The sequence below is a fragment of the Amphibalanus amphitrite genome, unplaced genomic scaffold, assembly GCF_019059575.1.
Source record: "Amphibalanus amphitrite isolate SeventyFive unplaced genomic scaffold, NRLGWU_Aamphi_draft 000092F_arrow, whole genome shotgun sequence".
Lineage (NCBI taxonomy): Eukaryota > Metazoa > Arthropoda > Thecostraca > Balanomorpha > Balanidae > Amphibalanus > Amphibalanus amphitrite.
The window spans coordinates 270957-297355 of NW_024881588.1; the positions used below are offsets into that span (position 1 = coordinate 270957).

At 45.0% G+C, this 26399-nt stretch overlaps 1 protein-coding gene and 1 long non-coding RNA gene across 15 annotated transcripts; one reads left to right on the plus strand and one right to left on the minus strand.

Moving 5' to 3' along the window:
* The first annotated feature begins 330 nt into the window (after positions 1-330).
* On the plus strand, positions 331-26326 carry LOC122380142 (U4/U6 small nuclear ribonucleoprotein Prp3-like). Of its 14 annotated transcripts, none has more exons than XM_043363006.1 (13): positions 15682-15735; positions 20461-20636; positions 20895-21105; positions 21151-21193; positions 21412-21672; positions 22055-22204; positions 22624-22833; positions 23109-23349; positions 23675-23817; positions 24185-24399; positions 24734-24880; positions 25089-25179; positions 25396-26326. In XM_043363006.1, the coding sequence occupies exons 2-13, from the start codon at positions 20495-20497 to the stop codon at positions 25543-25545; spliced, it is 2004 nt and encodes a 667-aa protein (XP_043218941.1). In that variant the 5' UTR covers positions 15682-15735; positions 20461-20494; the 3' UTR covers positions 25546-26326. The 14 variants fall into 14 exon arrangements, with proteins under 14 accessions (XP_043218939.1, XP_043218938.1, XP_043218932.1 ...); XM_043363007.1 differs by lacking the exon at positions 15682-15735 and adding an exon at positions 19435-19457; XM_043363005.1 differs by lacking the exon at positions 15682-15735 and adding an exon at positions 19800-19987.
* On the minus strand, positions 16960-19228 carry LOC122380145. The gene is made up of 2 exons (XR_006256289.1): positions 19123-19228; positions 16960-17984 (listed from the first exon to the last, which is right to left on the minus strand). It is a non-coding gene; the product is annotated as an uncharacterized LOC122380145 (long non-coding RNA).
* Positions 26327-26399: the final 73 nt, after the last annotated feature.

A 26399-nucleotide genomic window follows, 5' to 3' on the forward strand; every position in this document is an offset into this window, starting at 1 on the left:
AAAAAATTAACAATCTGATCTAAGCTAACCCGACTAAACATACACAACTACTGACTATAGGAACTGAGCACCTATCTACTTGTGCCTACATCTTATACCATGTCAAAGTAGAGTTCCTTGGTGGAAGATTACCCTCAGTACTTTTTATCCCAATTCCCAGCCCTGTGAAGAAAACTAATACTAGTTCCTCAGTTGACTGTTTCCCTGGACACAGCTTGGCAATGTGAGCTAACTTTTGGCAAGTTGAAGGTTAGCAGGTAAGATTGAGTTAGGGTGAGTAGGTACCTACCTATAACTGGGTGCTACTGCCATGCAGGTCTTGGGTAGGCTGCAAATATGTGTGATGATTGAGGTTAGGTCAGCTGTCAGGTTCAGGTAGGTATGCTCATTGCTCAGGTTACATTTTTATGGACATTTGGCAAATTAAAAATTAACAATCTGATCTAAGCTAACCCGACTAAACATACACAACTACTGACTATAGGAACTGAGCACCTACCTACTTGTGCCTACATCTCATACCATGTCATAGTAGAGTTCCTTGGTGGAAGATTACCCTCAGTATTTTTTATCCCAGCCCTGTGAAGAAAACTAATACTTCTAAGCTCTGAGTCACTGCTGGCCATCCACAGGAAGAAATGCTGAGACTGAGAGCTTTGCCATTGTATATTGGACCAATAATGACTATCACGAATGACTATGAACACATAATATGATCACATCGTTGCATGGATTGTCACATTGACAATTTTACTACAATCTTTTTTCAAGAAATACAGTGATGATGATTAACATCAAAATCAACATAAAGTGGATTTAGTGATCCAAGCTTTCTCCTCCAGTAGCAATGGAATGATCGCATGTTGATGTTTCATTTGCCAGACACTGAGTACCTGATGCACATTGCAATCTGCATAGCATCTAAGCATAGTAAAACTGCCCAAGTCCATTCATTCTAGATTTTAACTTGATAGTTAGCACTAATTTATCTTGCTGTTGTAAGTTATCATTCAATATTCATACCAATACATCATTATGCGCTCATCAGTCAACATTTTCTGGCATGATCCTGCTCAGCGTGCTCTTCAGTATTGCTCCAAGGTCTGCAATATTATAGCTTGTTTTTGGACAATCAGCTCTTTTAATTTTACTTTTTCTTGCTGATATATGAGCCCTATCAACTTGCGTTTATCAAACAAAATTTCATAACTTGTTCAACTTGATATTGATATTGCTCAGTAGTCAGGACCTCTGTCAGCCTCCTGGATACTTCAGATTGTTTTCAGTCAACATGCTTCTTAATTATGATATAAGTCAATCTTAAGGGATTCAAAACATCCAACAAAACGACGTACAAGAGCAAGAAAACCACCAGATAAACTAAAAAAAATGGCCTTGGAACAGAGCCAAGTGGTGCTCCATTTGTTTGTTTACAATGATTGTAGTGCTGATGTACTTTTAGGACTCTGAACGTCGGCTTATAAAAAAATGAAACGTTTTTACAAAAGTTGTAGGGCAAGTAATATTTATCTGAAAGAACTAAAATATTCAAAAGGCAAACACTATGAAATACATGAATCGGAACGAAAAAGTAACCCAAAAATCCAGCCTAATCACCGGCTCCTAAAACTGCAACACAATCAGCACTTTTCCCCGCAACTCGTTGTCCAGACGTAAATATGCGATCAGAAAAGAGTGTTCTCTCACTCTATGGTAAATTTATAGCCATAAGTCTTCGTTATCAAGGCATTATGACGGTGCAAAGACGACCATGCCTTTTACGCGTAAAACTTGCAATTTGTAAGCGTTTAATTATAAAGATTTGCAAGTGAATGGTCAAAAATATATGTATTCTGAAAAGGTCAGATCCTCTTTTAGTCCGTGAAATGCATCCCGTGTCATTCGAGTGCATCGTTTTCAAATGCCAACGTTTTTCCTGAAATGTGTAAAAAATGCCCGTTTTCTCGAGATTAGAGACCATTTCTTTGCACGTGGTACATACCTAAGAACAAAACTTATTGCATACGATAGACCCATCTCTTCTGTATCCATCAGTGAAAACCGCATGTCGCTGCGACTTACGGTTGCCGAGATATAATCCCGGGAAAGGAGCGCTGCAGGCCCGATTTTCGCCCGTTGGCGGTTTTCGCCGGCCACGTGTTAAGCCTATGGGAGCACCCTTTTGCACGTGCCGACGGCGCACCCCTGGGCCGATCACCCCTAAATTTTAATACAAAGGCCGCCCACGCCCACAGATTCGGCATGCCAAATTTCACGTCGCTACGCGGCGCCTTTCAGGCGCAATAAGACACATAAGACATGACACACGCACGCACGCACGCACGGACAACTTATAATTCATAATAGGTACACGAGGTGGCATACTTTGCTAAGACCCTGTTTGAGGCGATGGACGGTCCAGGTACCAAAGACGATGTACTCATCAGGATCTCATCAGGACGATGTACCCATCATACTCGATTAAAGTAATGTACCAAATTTGAGCGCAATCGGCCCAGCCGTTCTTGAGATATAAAAGCGGCCCGCTGCACGTGCACACGCGCTAACTGAGACTCTAGATGACTTGTGCCAGCCACCCTTCTAAATTGTTCCTAACGGTGTACAAAATTTGAGCGAAATCGGCCCAGCCGTTCTTGAGATGTATAAGTGGACCCCTCACGTGCGCACGTGCAATCGATCCACCCTACCTGTCACACATGACCATGCATCGCCAGATGAGTGCCCCCTCCACCCACAGTCCAAGTTTCAGCGCAATCGGCCCAGTAGTAGCTGAGTTATTCCTAGTACAATAATGTGCTGTTTATTGGTAGGCGCTTATTTTCAGTGTTTGGAATTCCCCTTTACGGGTGGTGCATTGCAGCCCATGCTTTGATAGCTATTGTGAAAAGTTGTATGACTTGCCGGCCATAAGCTATCGATCGGATTTTGTCGAAAAATACCGGTAACGTTAACAAAACACGGTCACATGCTTGAGTCATTTTCACAAAAGTTTATTAACTTTTCGTTAATATTTTGGGTGGATATTGGTCAGAAAAGAATGCTCTTTCCGAATATGTAGGTATCATAGCGATTGATCAGCGTTTTCAATACGTTTTGATGTTGTAAAGGACGTCGCGCTCCGCGCGAATCAAATTTTCAAATTAATTTTTCATTATTAAGGAAATGGCGCGGATCATCAGTTTTTGTTTGCTATTCTCTGATTACACATACATTTGTCTGCAAAATGATACAACACCGATTTCATTCCGTCAAGCCGTTTTCCAGCGGCATCGAATTTCCCGTCACAGTGCACGAAATCGGTCATTTTTTCACAACTGGGGGTGCTGCCTTGCACGTGACGCGTGCTATACTATGAAACCATATCAATACGGTAGTTCCATCTCTCCTCTATCCATTGGTGGCAACCGCTTTTCGCTGCGTCCACCCATTGCCGAGATATGGGTGGACGTCGATCGGTGACAGCGGTCAGGGTCGGACGTGCGTGCGGTGCTCCGATCCGCTCGGCCGTGCGCTTCGGAGTCGCGTGCGACCACCGCGTCCTTTGGCCCACGGAGCCGGTGACTTTTTGATTTCCTGTTTGCGTTGAGCAGCCATGGTGGCTGCTTAAGCTCCGAGGCGCGGAGCCTGCAACAGTGCAGACAACAGAAAGAAAGTGAACTTTTGCATACCCTCGTCGCGTGTGTGCCATGTCTCACGCGGCTAGCAGCAGCGAAGGCGCTGAGGACAACGAGCGCGCCGTAGCAGTGAGTGACCAACTGCATGTGGGTGGACACGGTGAACGCCAGTCGGTGAGCGAGCTGGTGAAGACTTATGGTGACTCACAAAGTGATAGCCAGAAACGTGATCGCTCGGAGTCGGGCGACCCCATGCCCGCTGGAAAGCGCAGCGCCAGAGACCGTAACGGGGAACCAGCTCGCAGCCCGTCCACCTTCGGCGGCCGCAGCTTCAAGGACCACCTGGATGCAGCCATTGAGGGTCTCGAGAGCCGTGTCACACTGTCGCTTTCACGCGACCTTCACGAGTTTCGAGAGACGCTCATGACGGAGATCGACAAGCTCAATGAGCGAGTCAAAGACCTGGAGAAGCATGTGGAGGAAAGGGACGGCGTCATCGCTGAACTCCAGGACGAGCTCCATCATTCAAGAAAGGAGACAGCTGCCCTGCTCACCCGTGTGGAGGAAGCAGAGATTAACTCTCGCTTGCCGTGCCTCATCCTCTCAGGACCGGCCATGGCGTCCCGACGCGCTCCCCGCCTGGAGCCGCCCCTGGCCGGCCAGACAGCGCCCGGGGCGACGGCCGGTTCTGGGTCGGGTGCACCCGCGGAGCCCGCCGACCTCAGCCGGGGTCAGGCTGCCGTGACGTCACGCGACCAGCGCACAGTGTGGCCAAACACCAGTTTAGCGCGAATTAAATCCCAGCGCTGCTCGGATCCGTTGAAAATGGTTCCCTGGTTTCAAAATTGACACTTAACCTGTGTGAGACCTTTTACGATGCATTATTAATGCTTGCTGTCATATAATGGCATAGTTCCGCCTCTAAAAGTAAGGAGAACTAGCTTACGACGGGTGATGTGCTTACCAGGCCAGGGCTATAAAGTCGATGGAGTTACTCCGACTCCGACTACGGCTTTCAAAAGTAAATTTCAACTCTGACTCCGGGCAAAACTGTCGACTTATACGATCGACTCGGACTCTGACTCCGCAGCCATGGCAAGTCCACGCAGTCGATGGATTTTCGGTGACTGAGACTACGAGTCTTGGTCCGGATTCCAAAATCGATTCCGATTCCGACTCTGACTGCAAGGTCAGAACTGTTGACTCCGAACGACTTCGACTCTGATTACGAAATCCTGGAATTTAACCGCAAATAAGAGGCATAAAATTGTGGGTCCCAGCAATGATGGGCATGTTAGGAGGAGGAATCGTTTACGAAATTCCCATCATTTCTCTGGTAAATTCTTATGATTGTCCAAAGTTTGCTTGAAAAAATCAACATCTAATTATGTTTCTCTGTGAATGTTCCTGGTGAAGCACATGAATCGGTAGATGGTTGCTGAAATACACGCACCGATAGGACTGAACCTCAGCAATGGGAGTAAAAATAACGACTTACACCATAAGCACCTTCATGTCATTAACCCTCGCCTGTATTGGTGTTTTGCTAGCCGCGAACGTAGGTCGGGTCAGGTCAGGTCAGGCCAACCAGTCCTGCCGGGTATTCATAATTAATAGGTGTCAACCGCCAGTGACAGCTTCGTTGCATGTTACGAAGGCACCAAAACTTCTTCCTAAATGTTCAAATGGTTACTTAATTGGAAATCAGCTCCAAAAACTAGCCTGGAAACATGTAAAACTAAAAAAGGTGAACCAAGGTAATCAAAGGTCATTGAACTGACCTGACCTTCAAGTGATCTTGTTTGTTAGTTTGTTAATTGGGGCTTTAGGGCGCGCCGACTACTTAGGTCATTTTGCGCCCATCAACACCGACCATAATGCATGGGATCAACATCATAATGTCACATGTTTAGACGCTTGAAACCACGAAAAGACTGCAAACGCGCGGCTAATGCAAGCAAACATACGCCCAATCGCGCTTCCGGCCAAACATGGTCTCGAGAAATCGGTCACAGGTCAAAGGTCATTGGGGTCAGGGTCGTGAAATTTAATGGGTAGGTGTAAAATTGATAAACTCGAGGGTACTGAAAGTTTCGTCGCGATCGGCCGCTTTTTACATGAGCTTTTGGCGAAAAACCGAGAGGGGTCCTTTCGACCCCCACCCTCACCCCCTACATGGGCGAGGGTTGAAAATTTGTCAAGATTTATTCATTGGCGACCGTATTCTGCAATATAACAAGTCAGAAATACAGCGGTTGAGCCATCCGCGTAACGTTACGGAGCCGCCGCCGCGCCCACCCTGTAGCCGGACCTCCCCGGGCGGGCCAACCCGATACGTTCAAAGCTGAGCCAAAGGCCGGGGGGCAGGTTGGGGCAGGGTTTCTTGAATGGATCATGTCCAGAAGAGTGTGGTGAATCTTCTCATGGTAGATTTGGCGTGGAGTTTTTTGGCCATTTTCTTATATCTCTACGATTTTAAGATGGACAGTGTTTTCAGGGGATGTTTGAAAAGGTCATTTTCAAATGAGCATAACTCGTCGGTTAGTCCAAGGATACCTATAGAATTCGGGTATACTATCAAATATAGGCGCAGTAGTCATATGCCACTCCAATTATTTCCAAACCTTTCCGACAATTACGCCAAAATGTGTTGTAAACATGACGCGGGTTTTCGACGATTTCAGCACAGCCGGGACCGGCATTGCGTATGTCCACTTTAGCTAGCTTTTTGGACACCGAAAGGAAGACATTGAACCAAAGTATTGTGATATTGACATACTTTGGACAATTTCCTATCGACTGATAGTTATAAAAAGTCAAAATTCCAAAATTCGTTTTTTGATTAAATTCGCGCTAATCTGGCGTTTGGCCACACTGTGCAGCGGGCCGAAGCAGAGGGGAGGAGGGCCGGTGAGTCGGCTTCGAGCGGCGGTGATGGGCGGAGTGACGGGCGGGGTCGGGCGGTGGCGCGCGGCAGCGGTGGTAATGGTGCCTGGGAGCAGGAGGACATCAACGCACTCGTTGTTGCCACGCTCAACCAGTGCATGCCAGGACTCAACCTCGCCGAGAGTGATATAGACCGCGCCCATCGTCTCCCAGGCCCCAACCATCGAGTGATTGTGCCGTTCGTGCGATCGGGGCAGGGAAGTGTTCGCGACGCGGTGATGGCGCGGCGCCTCGAGCTGCGCGGGAAGGATCTCTACATCAACGAGTCCCTGACCAGACTCCGAGGTCTGATCTTCCGCTCGCTTCTAGCAGCAAAACGCGAGAAGAAGATCTACACGGTGTATTCGCGAGGAGGTCAGGTGTACTTTAAGGAGCAGCAGTTCGGCGTGGGAACCCGAGTCGACTCCCTTCAGCGGCTGACAGACCTGGGCTACACGGTCATCGAGCGCTGAACGAGCAGACGCTCCCAAGGTCAATCGATCGACGAACTGAGGGACTCTTGCGCGGCGGGTACCAATTCAGCCCTTGGAGGTAATGTTCAGAGCTTTTGTTTGAATGTTCGTGATTTTTAGGAGTGTAATTGCAATCGTAGTTTAAGCTGTTTCCTACTTGTCATTTAGCAGTATAATAACAGCGTTTTCCCGTCTTTCGATGTTAATTGATAGAGTAAAGAGATAGAGTCTTTGGCACACAATACGCATGTTATTGAAACGAAGCAATTAAGGGTTAGTTTCTAGTTATATTTGAGTTGCAGGCTCCGCGAAACGTTTTTGTTTCGTTTGTTTTTGTGATTATCTTTTTTAACGTATATGTCGTTTTCTGCTTGTTTTTGTCATGTATGGTTTAACTCTCTTGTACTACCGATCATATCCACAAGCACGCACACTCACGCATACATCTACACATCAACACACACCCCAACACACTCAGACAACGCACACTCATTCGTTCAATCAGAGATTTCAATGTGCTGCTCTCGATGGATTCCGTTTTTGCTTGAGCATACTGCATAATGGTTGATTTAAAATTTGTAACCGTAACCATAAATTGTAGAGGTCTTGGCGACTTGAGAAAACGTAGAGACGTTTTGAATTATATCAGAAACCAAAATCACGAGATTGTTTTCTTACAAGATACGCACAACACTGATGTGTCAACAAAGTACTTTAATAGCTTATGGCCAGGTAAATGCTACCATTCATGCCACACAAACCGTAGTAGAGGTGTAAGCATTTTGATTAAGCGAAACGTACAAAGCGAGATTATAGAAACAAAACATTCAGATTGTGGAAACTTCATTATAGTAGTTTGTAAGATTAGTACAGAAACCTATTTGCTCGTAAATATTTACGGTCCTAATAACGACGATCCAAATTTTTACCAAAAAATTATAGCTACAATGAGAACATACGATACAGATCACACGATTCTAGGAGGTGACTTTAATTTTGTAATAAACCCATCTGTCGATTCCTTCAATTACGCACGAGAGTACAACAGGAACGCAAAAGGGGTATTTCTAAGGTTTGCAAATGAAGATTCACTTGTAGACATCTGGAGAGTTAAACATCCATACCAATCAGAATTTACTTGGGCCAGAAATAATCCACTTAAATGCGGCCGATTAGATATGTTTTTTGTTAGTGAACACCTAGTAACATCAGTGCTTGAAACAAAAATTAAACCAGGATATAGGTCAGACCATTCCTTTGTAACAATGATCCTAAAATTACCTGAACTAGAGAAAGGACCTGGACTCTGGAAAATGAACGAGGCAGTTCTCCAAGAATCTGAATATAAAGATATGATAAATACGCTAATAAGAAATACTGTATTTCAGTATGCAGCTCCCATTTATAATAGAGAATTTGCAAACCATTTTTCAAACTACTCCTCGATCCAACTCACAATTAGTGATAGCCTGATGTACGAAACGCTACTAATGACCATTAGAGGCGAAACTATAAAGTATTGCAAAAGAAAAGCACGCAAAAGAAGAGAAAAAGAAGAGGACCTAAATAATAAGATTCAGTTAGCTCATCAAGCATTTAACAGAGATAAATGCGATGAAAATGCAAATCGTTTACGCAAAACTCAAGAAGATCTTGAGAAACATAGGAAACCATACATAGATGGGTTAAAGGGACCCTCCCACCTTCAAAGAAGTTAATGAATTGGCATGAAAGTGATGTCGCTCGGTTTAGAAAGAGCAAAAACGAATATCTACCAAATTTCATCGAAAAATATTCACCGGTTTTCAAGATATTAGACTTTTACTTTTGTTTACTTTTTGGGATCTCCGCTGTTCCTAGCGACTTTATTTGAAAGTGCGGCATTTGTTGCGCGCAAAGCAGCATATTCCATCGCGTCCTACAAAACGTTTTAGTCAAACATTTAACGGACGTTCGAAAGCCTGATGACGTCATCAGATTCCCGTAATGGTTAAGAGATAGGGACCACGCTGGTCCCACCCTGCAAGTAAAGGGAAGAAATTTCTTGAACACCATAAAGCTGCGGGGGTTGCGACCAGGATAAATGGTGGTTTCTGAGCCTGGCCGCAAACTTGGCTATCTCAACTCAAAACTAATGTTAAGGTGGGAGGGTCCCTTTAATAGTGCGGTCTAGAACACAATGGCACGAAGAAGGAGAAAGAAGCTCAAAATACTTTTTGTCCTTAGAAAAAAGGAACGCTGTTAAAAAGACAATACAATATATACAACATGAAAATAAAACAATAACAAAACAAAATAATATATTATCCCTTTTCACCCAAACCCTGCAAAATAAATATCAACGTAGGAAGGACAATGAGACGAATCCATCCTTTATTCAAAAGAACGTTAAAAATGCCCTATCGGATCGCGAAAAAGGGTTGCTAGAAAAAAATATAACACTTCAAGAATTAACAACATCCCTCAATAGTATGAAAAAAGGAAAAACCCCTGGCAGCAACGGATTTACAGTAGATTTCTTCCGTTCTTTCTGGGAACCACTAGGAACTTTATTACTCCGCGCATTTAATGAGTGTCATGACAAAAACTCCACAATACCAACACATCGTGAAAGCATCATTACTTTAATACCGAAAAGTGGAAAATCAAACCATGTGTTACAGGGATGGCGACCAATATCCTTGTTGAATGTTGATTATAAAATTATTTCCACGGCAATAGCAAACAGGTTTAAACAAGTAATAAGTAGCATAATAAGTCCCACGCAATCGGCTTACATAAAGGGACGATATATTGGAGAGAATACAAAATTAGTATATGATATTATAGCTTGCAATAAGTACCAAAATAAAGAGTACCAAATATTAGCTGCAGATTTTGAGGCCGCCTTTGAAACTATATCTTGGGATTACATGAGAGTTGTCTTGAAAAATATGAACTTCGGAATAAAATTTATAAATATTATTAATAACCTGTATTTAAATCAACAAAACTTTTCTCGAATATTACTCAATGGCTTTCTAGGCGAGAAAATCTACATACAAAGAGGAATTCGACAAGGAGACCCAGCATCAGGATATCTATTTAATATAGCGGTAGAAATTTTAGCCCAACAAATAATAAATTCACATAAAATATCAGGAGTTGCTATAAATACGCATACAGAAGTTCGCATCAGCCAATACGCAGACGACACTATCCTGTTCCTCGATGGATCTGAGCGCTCACTTGTAGGCGCAACTGAAGAACTAAATTATTTCTCGTCCCAATCTGGTCTGAAGCTCAACTGGAATAAAACGTCATGTCTGTTGCTCAGTCCAGTAGCTCCACCACAATTTCCAAACAATAGTATAGCACATCAAATAAAGTTTGTAGATGAAATTAAAATATTAGGGATACGATTTACTCGGGACGTTACCAACGTAACCGATCAAAATCTCGCATCGAAAATAACATCACTAGAAACCGAAATTAAACAATGGAAAAGACGCTACCTTACCCCAATAGGCAAGATTACGGTAATAAAATCATTGCTGCTTGCAAAACTTGTACATATATTAATGGCTTTACCGAACCCGTCTAAATTATTTATCAAAAAAATAGAAAGCATGTTTTATGACTTTCTATGGAATGGTAAGCCAGATCGTGTTAAAAGAATTAAATTAATCCAGGGTTACAATTCAGATGGACTCCAGATGGTCGACGTTAACACATTCATACATACCTTGAAGATAGCATGGATTAAACGACTCACAAACGAATCTGCTTTTACAGCGATTTCAAAAAACGAACATATCGATCCTTACAAACTTCTAATGTATGGCACGGCAAAGCTAACAAATGTAAAAACTCGCATATATAATGCATTCTGGCGTGATGTTATTGACGCATTAATTCAATTCAATAAAGCACTTGACATGGAACCAAACAAAATACTTACAGAGCCAATTTGGTTTTCAGATTACACGAAATTTAGAACTTCCACAGTTTCGTCGTGGGAAAAACAAGGGCTTAGCTTTATCGGTGATCTTTTTAACTCAGATACAGGGAATCTTCTGACAAGGGAAGAAATAAAAACAAAATACCGTATCTCAATGTCATTCCTATGCTATGAATCCTTAATTCGAAGTCTTCCCCACGAAGTAAGAACAGCAAACAATGTATTACTCCAAAGACCAAACATACCGTACAGGACACAAATAGTACTGAGTAAACCAAAAGTCAATAAGTTCATATACACATTATTAATAAAGGCCTTAGGGGATAAATATAAAGCATCGAGTGACAAATTAAAGCAAAAATGGATCCGCGACATTGGATGCTTCCAAGTAGGAAGTATGTGGCAAATAAAAACAGCTACAAAATCTGTGTATTTATCATATCTTCATTATCGAATAATCAACAGAATAATAAGCACGAATACTTTCTTACATAAAATAAAAATATCGAACACGGAATCCTGCACCTTTTGCAAGCGAGAACCAGAAACAATAATACATTTGTTTTGGTACTGCTCAGTAACCCAAACATTCATGCAAAACACAGCAAGTTTTCTCAACACGAAATATAACTTAACCTTTCCAAATGACGTTCAGTCATGGTTCTTTCTTCAAAATAAGGACTCATTGCAAGTACTTATAATAACAATCACCAAAGCAGTAATATTTAAAGCACGTAATAACTGTGAGAAGCCGAGTGTAGAACATTTGGTAATAGCAATTAAAAACGAAATTCAAAAAGAATACCTTGCAAGTCGCATTAATAATCAGATTGACAGGTTTGAGCAAAAATGGAAATCATTGAGGCACATTCTCCGTTAAAAGCGAATTTCTTTGTATTATGTGCTATAGCAGATTTACTCATGATAGCGAGAGCACACATACACAAGCACACAACTCCACCTACACAGTTACACGCATACCAACATAAACACACCTACATAAATACATGTATAGTCGGGTACTGTCCATCCCCACTCGGGGAACAGTTCCCGCTGAAGATTAGGCCCCCGCCCCTAAGACCCATCCGGGCCAACCCGGGACCGGCCCTCCCTGAAGGGGCCGGTCGGCCGGCCGGGCGGGCGGATCGCCGGCCGTCGCACTGTAGGCCGGCAGCCCGAAAAAGCGCTAGAAATTCCCCCAAACTGACTGTCCGCAATATGAACAAAATAGGTATCATTTAATCCCAAATTGATCGAAGAATACGATTCCGATGCCATTTTTGCCCTAAGGTCGAAATTGAGGTGGTCAGTTGTCACCAAACACAAGACTATTTAGACTCGCTAGTGGCCACCACATTTGCCGATTTTAATGCTAATCTTTAGTTGATATTTATTAGTTGACCAGTTGTCGTTTTGAACGCAATTTTCTGTCAGACTAGTTCAGGGCACTGTTGTTCACTGTCCCAACAACATTCTTACATATTGCATCGCTTTTCTGCAACATAAGCTAGCTTTTTGCAAGCAGCTGCAAGACCTAAATAAAAATCATATCTAAATTTTTAAATAGACTTTAAAAAAAACGTTATTTCGAGCAGCTAAAAATAAACATCTTATACTAGCCGCTGATTACTCATCTTTCGTTCCATATAGGTACTTTGCTGCTTTTCCCTGCTACTTTTCGAGATATGCGCCAGTAAACCACATGATGTAGGGGCAATTGTCACCTCGCCGCTCTACTGAATGCCCGGCGCTCTTTATAGCGCTGGAAGTTGTGAAAAACTAAGGCTTATAATCTGAATAAAATATATATCCCTGAGCTCAGAATTGATCAACGCACACAATGCTGTCAAAATTTTTGGGCCAAACTAAAAAAAAATCAGTCATTATTAACCCCCAAACACAAGTAAGTGATAATCAACAACAACTTGCTCTTAAGTTAGACTTTTTGAGAAATGTTATTTCGAGCCGCTAAAAATGACCGTGCCATACCAACCACTAATCATCTTTCTGTCATGCCCTACTCGCAATTTTTGCTAATGCCTGCTACTCTTCGAGGTCACGTGACATCACCATTAAAAGTAAATGGGGAGATAAGGAAACTGTTGTTTTTGCGCATGGAATGATCTCAAACTATCTCAAGCACACGGAATCGTGATTTCATGCACTCCTTGCAAGATCCGATGCTTTACTTTTGCATTTTTGACCTTCCGTGACGTCATTTATGACGTCACTACGGTCATAGGAGTTTCTTGTCAATAACTCATGATCAAATTGAGCCAGCGACTCGGGAAAGCCACCAATGGACTCGGGAAGACCTCCCGAATCGAATGATATGCGACATGACCACTTTCGACCAACTTCGTGACCTGAGGATGCTGACCTGACCTTGACCTGAGGTCAACACCTTAAGTTGACCTCACCCGAACAAAAAGTATACCATTCGACGCGCCTGAGCCAGGCAAACACGATGGTGCCAAAATCGCTGCTCTGCGACCATTTTATGCGAAATTATTTACCAAAAACCAAACCCTACCTTGGGCTTTTTGACCTCACCTCAGAGGTTACCGGTTGACATGGGACCTTGAAATCGGGTATCAATCGTTCCGTCTTGAAACGGCGCACACGCTTGTTTTTTCCGCGAGGCTCTAGCTCCATTAGGGGCGAAACGGCGAAAAGGGGTCGTACCAACCCTCCCCCCTCGGCCGGCCGAGGGGGTGGGGGGTCCGACAACAGGTCCGGCGAGGGTTAAGCAGCCCCACTTCGTTTTTAGCATGTTTGCTTGTCGCTGAGATCAACAACTCAATCACAAATAATTTCTAGCACTTTTCCGGGCCCCCGGCCCAGTGTGCGTCGGGTGGACGGTTCGCCCGCCCGGTCGGTGGTTAGGGGGCGCCGCCCGACAAGTTGCCGGGCGGTGCGGGCGGGGGCTGGCGGCCCGTCTGGGGCGCCAAACACACACACACACCTACATACACAAACACATACCCACACACACACACATACACACAAACACACACACGCAAAACTATACTGACTTATTTAATCCTCTTGACGTATTTTATTTACACTTATTACCTAAGTTATTTGTACTTCTGTTTTGTTTGTTTCATTTGTGAAAAGTTGTGTTGTTAAAGCAGCGATTGATGCAATTGTACTGTTGTGTTTGTAAAGGAAAATATACAAATATACTAAAAAAAAAATGACTGCTGACGTCATCAAAAAACCGCTAATGGTTAAGAGATAGGGACTAAGCTGGTCCCACCCTGCAAGTAAAGGGAAGAAATTTCTTGAACACCATAAAGCTGCGGGGGCTGCGACCAGGATAAATGGTGGTTTCTGAGCCTGGCCGCAAACTTGGCTATCTCAACTCAAAACTAATGTTAAGGTGGGATGGTCCCTTTAAATCGGGCTAACGCCAATCGTCGCTCAACTAGGGCTTAACTACGGCTGTCCGGAGCTCGCAGAGCGGGCATACCTCCGGCAGAGCATGGGCTTTAGTCGGCGTTTTTGTGTCATACGCCGACTTTAGCCCAAGCCCTAGCCGACTTTAGCCCGACTAAAAATCTCGGGCAAACCGCACTTGAGCCTGCTTGGGCCCGGAGCAAAATTGCTGGCTGGGTAGTGAATTCCCGTAATGTAGAGATCATATCCTCAATGATCTCCATTACCATTTTATATTCCTAAACAATATGACAGACCAATTATGCTTGCCTACGTTCAGGCATTACCTCTGATGGTCATACGCCCAGTACAACATGTGTTGTCTGTCAAACAACAATCGACGACGGGATCCCTTCTCATCATCTCTTAAGCCATCGGTTGTCAATTCACCCACCCCGTTTCCCTAAAAATAGACGGTCAGATTCGGCCTGGGTCCTTACGACCCCTCTAAATTCGCCAGAGACGGGATCGGATCGCCGTTATTGCACCCGTCTTAGTGTCTTAAATACTATGACAGCTTCGACCACGGACGTCGGACGGGGTGATCGTTCCACGAATGTACGCACCATCCAGGCCTAGGATGCATCGAGGTTTAAAAGGATGCAGTCTGTAGATCAATCAACAAACAATGGTGGTATGCAACCACTTAAAAATATCTCCCTGGCTCCCGCAACGTTCCAACGCCCCTCCGTTATGCATTCGCCCTGTGTGTCCGCCGAGCCGGCTTGCCTCCAATGACGTCATCGGCCGGCCGGCGGCGTTCAAGGTCAAACGGCTGGTGTCCTTACCTGGAGTTCTATAGCCTTGGGCAAAACGTGTTCTATGGTCAGAGTCTTTGAACGCTTACAGATAGAGAAATGAGAGAAATGCCCCCGTTTCATGGGAAATATTGAAGCGCTAGCAGCTCTCACAAAATAATGATTTATTATGAACACACAAAATTTAGGTCTTTCTAATAAGACGGCCTATGACGTAGCGGAAAACTTGCAAATTTACATAAGTTTTTGGTGCATAAGTTTTTGTTTTTATGAGATCCACGAAATGTCCAAGAAAATTTTTAATTGAACTTCATTTAACATTTCATTGTTCTTCACTGGAGACTCATCCTTCTATGCTTTCCTCAAATAAAAATTACTCAAATGGCATATTAAATCACTGACGTCAAATATTTTGCTTTGTGTGTGTCACAAAACGTTTCGTTTAAAACTGTCTCATGTGCGCCAATTGCTGCCTCAACGCGTGTTGTAAATAGTTTGAGTTCGTTGTGGTCCTTGGTTGTGGTGGGCTAATTTTCACCGTCGTCCGTTAATATCATCATAAGGTGCCTACCCATCAATCAACTTGAACTGCATAGACTGTGAAAATCACGTTTTGCACCGTGGACTTTAAACTCAACAAAAATCATGCCTATCGTCACAGACCATATAACCCAGAAAATTGCTCATACAATCATTTGCTTTTATTTCCTACCTAACTTAACAGGCACACTTTGTCATTTGTGCAGAAATACGTAAATTGGTGGTGCCAATTGGAACTTGAACGTTGGGACAGAGAATTCCGATTTTGTCCAATGTCTATTGTCCAATTCAGAATTTGGTTGGACAGAGGCAGCAGGTCTTGAATGACATTGGACAATCACTTCAGTTGGGCAAACTAGGCGGCGGGAATCAAAATATGGAGGCATCAAAATATTGATTCTAGTGGGCGGAGCTTTGACCATATATGGGCATACGTGCAGACCATCACAGAAACGTCAATTATTCAGCAACCGGCTACAATTTCAAAATAGTTTCTTCACAAAATGAAGAGCAACGTTGAAGCTACCCGCCAGTCACGAAACAATAGCTCTAACCTCTTTGGTTAGTTTAGGAAAGCGTCTTGAAAATAATCAAGATATTGATTCATCACGGCGGCTAATCCCGGCGAGAATCAATATTTTGATTCCGCAAACAGCTGGCTAATCATTATTTTGATTCTGAAATCAGCTGGTTTATCAATATATTGATTCTGCGAACATACTTTCTGCAGACGTACTTCACCCTTCAAATTGATTTACGAGATGTTTCTTGTGTGCAAATAATGCAAATTCAATAAATTCATGAAGATATTATCAGCACAGGATCGTGTAATTTTTTTCTTGACCTTATTCCCACGGTAGACCAGGGATTTTCAGCACTCACCCTGGCTCCCTGCTCAAAGCTGCAAGCCTTCGAGGGAATGCGTTAAGGGAGCCGTGCTGACCTTTGTATAGGGGTTGTACCGAGTCGGAGCCGGAACCGAAGCCCGACCATTTTACTCGGAGCCGGAGCAGGAGCTGGAGCCGATTTTTTCCTCCGGAGCCGAAGCCGTCTGACATTTTCACGGCTCCACATCCCTGCTTTGTAGCATTGATTTTGAGTAAAAAAAAAAGTTAACTTATCGTCTTTCACGTGTTCATGAATGTGTTTCTACGCATCTGTATCCCGTCCCATTTCTGTGGAGTACAGTAGGAGATATTTCGCCGAACAATATCCTCAAGCCCGTTGCACAAATTGCACAATTTGAATGAAAATATGATACACGGATGTATTTGCATTCGCAAATAATACGATGATATTCATAACACATTTCACAACGATCCCTGCAATTGCCACACATTTACCATCACAAAGCCTTGTCGTTGACGCTCACACCCCATGCAAAGCAATACTCACTTTTAGGGCACGTCTCTAATTCAATATAGCTACGTATTTGCAAAACATGCAGTTAATAATATTTGAAACTGAGACCTAACCAATAAGACATACCGTGGACAGGTAAGAAAAAAACAAATAAACGTCTGGAGAATGACCTCAACGTCTCGATGTTGCCTAATTACAAAGAGCAATTTTCGGTTTCGAATCAAATACATGAAATAAATATAAACAAAATTTGTAGAGATACACTCAATATAGGGTTTATGATTAGCACGGCTACCTAAAACATCAATCCTGTCAGGTTGAGCCACTTATGTCCACACCCAAAGCAGGTCGCTTTGGAACACCCCAGTCCCCAAGATCCCATATTACCACCGAAAACGGTCACCAATTGGTCTACTGATCAGCATCTTCAGAACATTCTCGACCGAAACGCTATCAGTCCTGTCTGTGTTTTGGTTCGCTTCATCTGGGCTATGCGCACGTTTTTCTACTCCGGTTCTAGGGACGAGATAGCAGTCATCACGCGCTGCACCAGCTCGTTCTTTGACAGGTTGGTGACACTGTCGTCATCCGGCAGGATAAACACGTGGCGCATTTCACCCTCGGCCCCGCCAGCCACATACACACTTCCTTAAGTCATATTGTTTCTCGCCACGAGATCAAAGTTCAAAAGGTCGTGATGTAGGTAGTCTCCGCCCAGCCCGAGTCAGGTACTCCGCCGGTTGGTCGGGTGCGGCCAGGTCCGCGCAACGCCACCCTACTTCGGTCGACGCTCTGGTTGACAGGGATGGCGTTGTCATACAGTTGCCTGTCGACTGAACAGCGATTCAAGACATTCCTTGGCCCTCTGAAGCCGATCCCCGCAACGACCAGTGTTTGATCCTTGGTTGACCTGCAGCAAACAACAGAACACAATAATTAGGACTTTTGTGGACAATAAATTAGGAAACTATATGTGTTATTATTCCCCTTGTTCAGCAACTATTAATTTTAGAATGTATTCAATAAAAAATTAAATACTTAATGTCACTTAAATTTCCACTGAACGCCACCAGGTGCGCCAACAACTGTCATCTCATGCAGTTATATAAATTCTGCCAAAAAAGTAGATCTGAGCCCTGAGGCCAGTTGTACCAACAGAAAAATAGGTGGCTGCTGGATTTTTTTTTTGTCTTAAAGTTACTTCACATACAGAGCATGAACGGTACAGCCCTATCCGTTTACGTGCCCATCATGTTAACGCTCCATATGTGAAGCAGTCTTTAGGCAAAAAAATTCTAGCAGGCAGCTATTTGTGATGATAAAACTGGCCTCTAAAATTAACTTTGGCATGGACAATCCTGAAAATTAACTATCCAGCATTCCCTGGACAGCCGTACATTAGACACAATTTTCTTGAAGATCACGCATAATGTAAATATGGCTTACACCATTCAGCAACTTGCTTTTGTTACACTTAAAGTAAGCATCATTAAATATGTAGCAAAAATGGGCAAAGCAATTACAAGCCAAGCATACATACCTACTATTTAGATAAGGCAAACACGAACATGCACTACGACCTTTCAATCTTAACTCGGAACAAGTCAATAACCTAGTTGCCATTAAAAATTTAAATGCTACAAATTAAAGTTGTAGCAACAATTGGATGAGTGAGACACAAGCAGAGGCTAAAACATCCAAATTATGTAAAATACTGGACATGCACTGCCCCCATTTCATGAGTCCACCCAACAATTCTATCATGTGAGACAAAACATTAGGCTTCTTGTAACTAATTTATACCGTAACTTTTAAAGGACATCATATTTCACTGAAATACTACACCTAAGACATCATTTTCAAAAAAATATAGCTTAAAAAGACAATAGAAGAGTGCGAAGGCGTCCCGCGCCGCTGACGTCGCTACCGCGCCATGTTCCTAAAACCATCTCTTAAAACGAGTTTTCGGTAAGAAACGTTAAGATCACATGCCTGAAATTGAAAAACACACTTCAAAGTATCTTAAAATATGATCCATTGTTACTTACACTTCAGAAAAGGTCGCTTAAACAAAATAAAACCGGGAGCACTACGTTGCATCCACACACCCACGACGCCGGCGCGAAATGGCGGGAACCGGAAATCGTGGCTAGATGCAAAGTAAAAGAATATTTCTTATAAATGAATTATACAACTAAATAACTCATTTTTTATTTTCTTTTAGACAAAATTATGAAAAAATTACAAAGGCTCGTCGTTAATGATAAACAGAGCAAGTTTTAACAGCACGTTTTTGTTGAATTATGGCGGCGAAATCTTTGTGCCATTCGTAAAGGTACGCGCGACAAACGGCTGATAGCCATGCAGCGAAAAATTGAAGCGGGGAAGTTTTTTGTTTTGACTTGTCAAAAAATCTCGCCGTCATGGGGGTTATTTCCGCCGTAACGGGTCGTCTGAAGGTGGGAATGTCCCAAATTGAATCAAAATATTGATTCTATGCCCATATATGGTCAAAGCTCCGCCCACTAGAATCAATATTTTGATGCCTCCATATTTTGATTCCCGCCGCCTAGTTTGCCCAACTGACTTGCCTCATCTCGGCATGTTATAAAATAATCGTGTATTCTGGCATTCATTGTGAATAGAAAGCCCAGCTCCCGATATGATGAACTCTTGAGCCGGTAAAGGTGTATCAAAAGCAAATTAAAAACAGGGTTTGTAAATAAATGCATAATTTTCAGACATCTTAGATCAATGGCTGGCTTAGACACTTGTCTAAGCTGACAGGCAGTCAATGAAAATGCTTGATATTGGACAGACTTGTGTTCTATCAATTTCAAATCTAAGGAGGATGCATTTTTCCTAAGATGTTTCTATTTTGTGAATTTCTCCAGTTTTCAAAGGGTTCAAAAGGCAGGTATAGTAGTAAGCTGTGTGGAACAGATGTAGATAGACATTTATATTTATGTTCTAAAATTGAGCTTAAATCTGCATTGACTACTAAGTTCATCCTTTCATGAATGCCAATACAATTTGTCAGGTTTTTCTCCTGTTGCTTTATCTTATACAAATCTTAAAGAAGAGTTCATTTAGTACAGAAGCTTCTGGTTTGCACTTAACCATAAATCAAAATAGGTAGATAGGTAGGTACTTACTTAGCTATTGTTTTCTAGACACATGGTATGAAATTTTCCAGGAGTGCCTAAAGCATTTTAGATGAAAGATTATTGAGAACTAGATGGCATGTGGTTGGTGATGTGACTGCAATTAAAAGCCATTGATTAGTGTGGAGTGCAGCTATTGCTGGCTTTTCAATTTTAGTCACAACATGTGTGAGGCTTCATGGATGATTCTGTCAAATAATCAAGTTGTTTTCCCTTTTACAGATCATATTAAAGAAGATTCTACACCTCTGAAGAAATGTCATCTAGTTCCTCCAAAAAAGGAGTAGAATATTATGCAGAGAAAGCAGCCAGAAAATATCTTGGCTCTGGCGAGTCAGCTGTGGTATCTACATTAATTTCCTATGTGAATGCTGGGTATACCAAGGACAAAACAATCAGTAAGTAAAACAGAGATTTTTTTGTTGGCACAACATAAGGTATTTGCTCTGTGAGGAGTTGTGCCTTCCAGGTGGTTTAGAAGTTCATCCATTTTTAAAGGTGGTAGCTTCCTTTTATAATGCTAGTTTTTTTGGCTACCTGGGTGAGATGCCACCAGCTGTCATAGCTTGCTACCAGGTGATGTGCTCCATTTTTATCGAATCGCATGCATCTATTTTCCATGTTCCCTAACCAACCAATGCTGACTTCTTTCCCAGGCAAGCTCTCTTCTTTGGTTGACCCAGCAAAGGCGAATAAACTAACAACACGTCTCTATGAGACCTTAGAAGAGAAGAGGTTGGGGCCACAATACTCATCAAAGCGGTCTTCAGCCGCCGCGGAGACGACTCCTGCCGCCAAGAGGCCCGCCGCCCCAGCTGCCGACCCACCCCAGAATGGCGCAGCGAAGAAAATGCGCTGGGACCAGCCGGCGGCCGCCCCCGCCCCCGCCCCCGCGGTGCCTCCGGCGGCGGGGGCGGGGGAGGCCGGCGGCAAGGCGCCGCTCACGCCTCAGCAGGTAGGTCGGTTGGATAGCGAGGCCACTATCGACTTGGTTGGCTCTTGAAGTACAAAGTGCAAAAATTTACATGCGTCATTGCGATAATACCACATGGGGATTGAAGAGAAAAACTTTGACGGTTACCGTAAAATATACATTTAACGATTTTCCCTTGATGTACCCTTGACGTTCCCTTTCCCACGTTCTTACCATTCTTCGTCTCCTTTCATCTACAGATAAAGGAGATGATGGCAAATGCCCAGAAAATGATAGAAATGCGTAAGAAGACACTGGGCGCGCTGCAGTCTCAGGGCGCGGCCCAGTCGCCGCTGATATCGCAGCCGCCGCCGCTCATGGCCGGGCCGCCGCCGCCGCCTCTGATGGGAACGCCGAACCCTCTGATGGGCGCAGCGCTGCCGCAGCCGGCGCTCGGAGCCGGCGGGGGCACCATCGACTCGCCGTTCGCTGACAAGGCCAAGAAGATCGCCGACCTGCAGGTGAGGATAGTTGATGGATGTAGTGGTGGTAAATGGGTGAGACGTGGAGTCGACCAGTGAAGGAAAGGCTGATGTACTTGTGAGAGGGGGCAGGCTAGGCTATAGGATTTCGGTCTGTGGTTGTGTCGGTCTTGTTCATACGTTTATATTCTCTTTTATATCGATCTCTGTTGGTTGATTAATTGGACTTAAGTTGAAAACAATTATCAACTAGCAATCAGTACCGTTTTATTCAGAAGCATATTATGCTTACTTTGCAGGTTTTTTTTTACTTCTATTGAAGCGCTGCCTTTGTTTTCACGAGGCTTAGTAGTAAGCATCGTTCTTCTCTGTCTCTCTGCCTTCCTTCCACTCATTCAACGCACCTTCACCTCCCACACAGGCTGAGATCGCGGCCAAGCTGTCGAACCTGCCGGCGCGCTCCACGGACCCTGCCGACAAGCCGCGGCCGCTGATCCTGGACGACAGTGGCCGCACGGTGGACGCCTCGGGAAACGAGGTGCAGATCGCCGCTCGGCTGCCCACGCTGAAGGTGAGTGAACTTGGGACTGCGGTGAATTGGGTGATGTTGAGAGTGTGAATGGCTGCATTATTTCTGGGATTTGAGTAGGGTTTAGGCTCGAGAAATGTTCGTTCATGAAATATGTGAAGTGTATTTGCATGAAGAGTGCACTTTGAGTAGATGTAAGCTAGTGGACGGCGGTGTATTGTACGTTGGTTGGTTCATTTATGTCTTATGGGCGTCATATTTACATCACGAATCGGTAGGGCTTTCAGGCTACTTGTAGGTATCAATTTGTTCTGTGCGTACTGCCTCTGTGCTATTTTTGTTCATAGTCATCCTGTCAAGGAACGTAGATAAGAAACGTCTGGGAGTGTTTGAGAAGGTCGCCCCATGATGATACGACGTTACCACCCATCTCTGACTGCATATTCCACGCGCGTGCCCAGGCGAACATCCGTGCCAAGCGCCGCGCCGAGTTTCGGCAGCAGCTGCAGGAGCGGCCCACAGAGGATGTCAGCGAGGCGGCCTTCTTCGACCCGCGCGTCTCGCTGCGCCCCTCCACCCGCGGCCGGAGGGCGTTCAACTTCCACGAGCCGGGCAAGTTCCAGCAGGTGGCGGCCAGGATGCGCACCAAGGCGCAGCTGGAGAAACTGCAGGTAAGTGGGGATAGGATGGGTGGATGGGGATGGTTGAAACGAAGCTCGTTTGACTGCGTTCACGGCTCGTTAAATGTAGTAGAGATTATGAACCAATTAGACGTTAGATTGGGAATGCTGCTGGGAACGCATCGTGGCTGATTTTAAGGCATTCAGTGGATTTTGATTGTAATAATCAAACAGCTTGGTGGAGATGATAATGAGACTAATGTTATTCGTCTCATTTTGACTGAAATATCGACCCACGCGTCAAATCTTGCGTTTTGTGTCGACAGAGCGAGATCTCCCAGATCGCGCGCAAGACGGGCATCTCGTCCGCGATGCGTCTGGCGATGGTGGCCCCCCGTCCGGCCACGTGGCAGCCGTCGGTGGCCGGCGGGCCGCCGCAGATCGAGTGGTGGGACCAGGTGGTCACCCAGACGGACACGTACGAGGCGGCCGAACAGAAACCCGAGGAGGAGCGCTACGAGGGCATCACCAGTCTGGTGGAGCACCCCGCCCAGATGGCGCCGCCCAGTCAGTACACGGGAGAGGGGACGGGTGGGAGGTAGTGGGGTAGCCATACTGCGCGCGGTGAAATATGATTATATGCGCTATTGGTGCCTGTTCATGCTCTTGTATTCACTTAATATGCCGAAATATTGAAAAAAGTTTCTCTTCTCTTTTCAACTTTCCGTTTTAGCTTTGTCTGTTGATTTAATATTAGCTCAATCTTGCTTTCCGAGTGAACCCCGCCTCCAGATTGCCTTTCTAACGGTTTCTTATTCGAATTACGGTTGGCACACCGACCGTGACACACCAGTTGACCTGCCCACTGACCTGATCACGCCGCTCCCGACAGCCGACGGTGACAAGAACGTGTTCCTGCCGGTGCTGCTCACCAAGAAGGAGCGCAAGAAGCTGCGGCGCACCAACCGGCGCGAGGCCTGGAAGGACAAACAGGAGAAGATCCGACTCGGCCTGGAGCCGCCTCCCGAGCCCAAGGTACGGAGATGGGGCTGATCGGATTCGGATCTATGTTCTGGTTTGAGAGTTAGGATGTGTCATTCGGATGGGGTAGAATGGGTCAAGGGCTGGGGGTTTTGACTGAATAGTTCTCGCTAAGTTTGAAGATAATATTTTGTTCACTGACTAAAGTGCAGCCTGCTGTTCTCAGGTCATCGATGGCTTAACTTGAAAATGTTAGCTGGTCTGCAGTGCAGTTGTCAGTTTGACCCTTCGTTGAATATGATTGCGTTATCATCCAAGAATTACTGTAGATCACAATGCTCACAATTGTAACGTATCCAGTCACGTCCCCCTGCACATGACCCAAGTGACGCAACAAACTGATCATGCCGTTCAACCCCAGGTGCGGATGTCCAACTTGATGCGTGTGCTGGGCAACGAGGCCATCCAAGACCCGACCAAGATCGAGGCGCACGTGCGGGCTCAGATGGCCAAGCGTCAGAAGGAGCACCAAGACGCCAACGCGGCGAGGAAGCTCACTACCGAGCAGCGCAAGGAGAAGAAGATCAACAAGATCAAGGAGGACACGACCACTGAGGTGCACGTGGCCATATACAGGTGAGCCGAGCTGCGGTGCCGGGAGGGGTGGCTCATCGGTAGCAATTTGAGTTCGTTCCACAAGGCCAAGCTAGAAGACAGTCCATATTGGGCGAGGTTGAGCTGTTATCTGTTCTGTAACGTCCTGTTTTATCTCGATTAGCTTTGATTTCCAGCACACATCAACGCTTTAACAGGGTGAAATTGGAATTTTCAAACCAAATGTGACGTCAGCTGTTGTAATATCGCTAAGTTTTGTTCCGTCTCTTATTCCCGGTTAGTTTCTGTATTCAACAATCGTCGTGTTGAGGAGTGTCTGCTGCCGTTCTGACCAAGGTGTTTCTGTGTACCACAGGGTGACGGACCTGTCTAACCAGGCCAAGAAGTTCAAGGTGGAGACGAACGCCAACCAGCTGTTCATGACAGGCGCCGTGGTCCTCTTCAAGGACGTCAACGTGGTGGTGGTCGAGGGCGGGCCCAAGCAGCAGAAAAAGTACAAAAGGTGAGCAAACGCTGGCTTTCTCACTGACGGTTTGTATCAGGTGCCTCAGTGGTCTGATTCGTAACTGCTCCCATCTCACGAAACGGATGTAACTCAATTGTGTCATTTGGAGTACTTCTCGACTCAAAGACGCACGATAATATGACTTCGCATGCTGTTAGCTGTCCTCACAGTGAAAATTGTACACTTGCATGAATCTTTTTCACAGGTTGATGCTCCAAAGGATCAAGTGGGAAGAGGACATGGTGAAAGGAAAGGAGGACGAAGAGGCTGAAAACAAATGCACCCTGATCTGGGAGGCAAGTTACTTTTTGTTCATCAGCGTTGCGTTCTTGCCACTCTCATTCACGCTTGTATAACAAATTGATAAATGTTTGTGAAAATATTATGCTCGACATATTTTTTATTCCAAACTTGTCATTATCCTACCACAGGATAGTAACATCCCGTAATTTACGCTGTAAAACTTCTATTTCTTTTCGTTAAAAGTTTGAACATCGATTTGTCCGTCACAGGGTACCACGAAGCAGCGGAACTTCGGCAAAATCACTTTCAAGCTGTGCCCGAACGAGAGTTTCGCTCGCGAGTACTTCAGGAAGGCCGGAGTGGAGCACTACTGGGACCTAGCGCACAGCTCGTCTGTCCTCGAGCAGGAGACCACGTGATCAGCGCTGTGACACACGCGGCGAGATGTGACAGAGTCACGTGGTCTGACACACGGTTGATCCGGAACAGGCCACGGAAGCCCAGCCGCTGGCACCAAGGCCAGATCACGTGCTGATGGAATTGATTTTGGAGCGGTGTTGCGTGATTAGTGATTACCCACGCCGCTGATGGAAAGTCACGTGATGAGGTCCTGGGGTCAGTTCCGCGCAGCGATGTGTGTTATGTCGGCGAGTACCAGGCGGTGCCACAACCCTGCTAGCTGTGGTTTGGTGCGGTACTGCTGTGGCTGGGTGACGCGTCGAGCGCTCATCTTTCTCCCCTTTTACACGTCGCGGTGCTCTCTCACGCCATGGCGACGACAATGGTGCTGCTGTGAAGACTCGCGTCACTCTGAATCAGTGGAGTCGAGGGGAAACTGTTGTGTCTGGCCGACCGGCTGGCCGTGCGGGCTCTCGTGGTTGGGATGTGCCGCTCTCGCCACTGTGTGGTGTGGACGAGTGGATGAGGAACTGGTTGAATGGCGGCGGGGAGTTGGGAGACCGTCGTATTGTGTGGCATGACCTGCCAGTGGTGGGACGTTAGGTTCGGCGGCTTTGAAGGTCTATAGAAGCATGAGGTTTTAGGCGGCCCCTTGACCATACGGTGTACGAATCCGGTGACATGACACTACCCATCACCGATAGCGAAAAGCCCGTGTGAGGATCTCCCTTGCCCGCCGAATCGGTTCGGAGTTGTTGAGCTGGTGACTGGTGTGAGTGAAAATATAGCCGAGTATGTCTACTTATGCTTTTTTCTGGCATCGACTAGGTAACTATGCACTGACACATAGAATATGTAATGGTAATGAAGCACC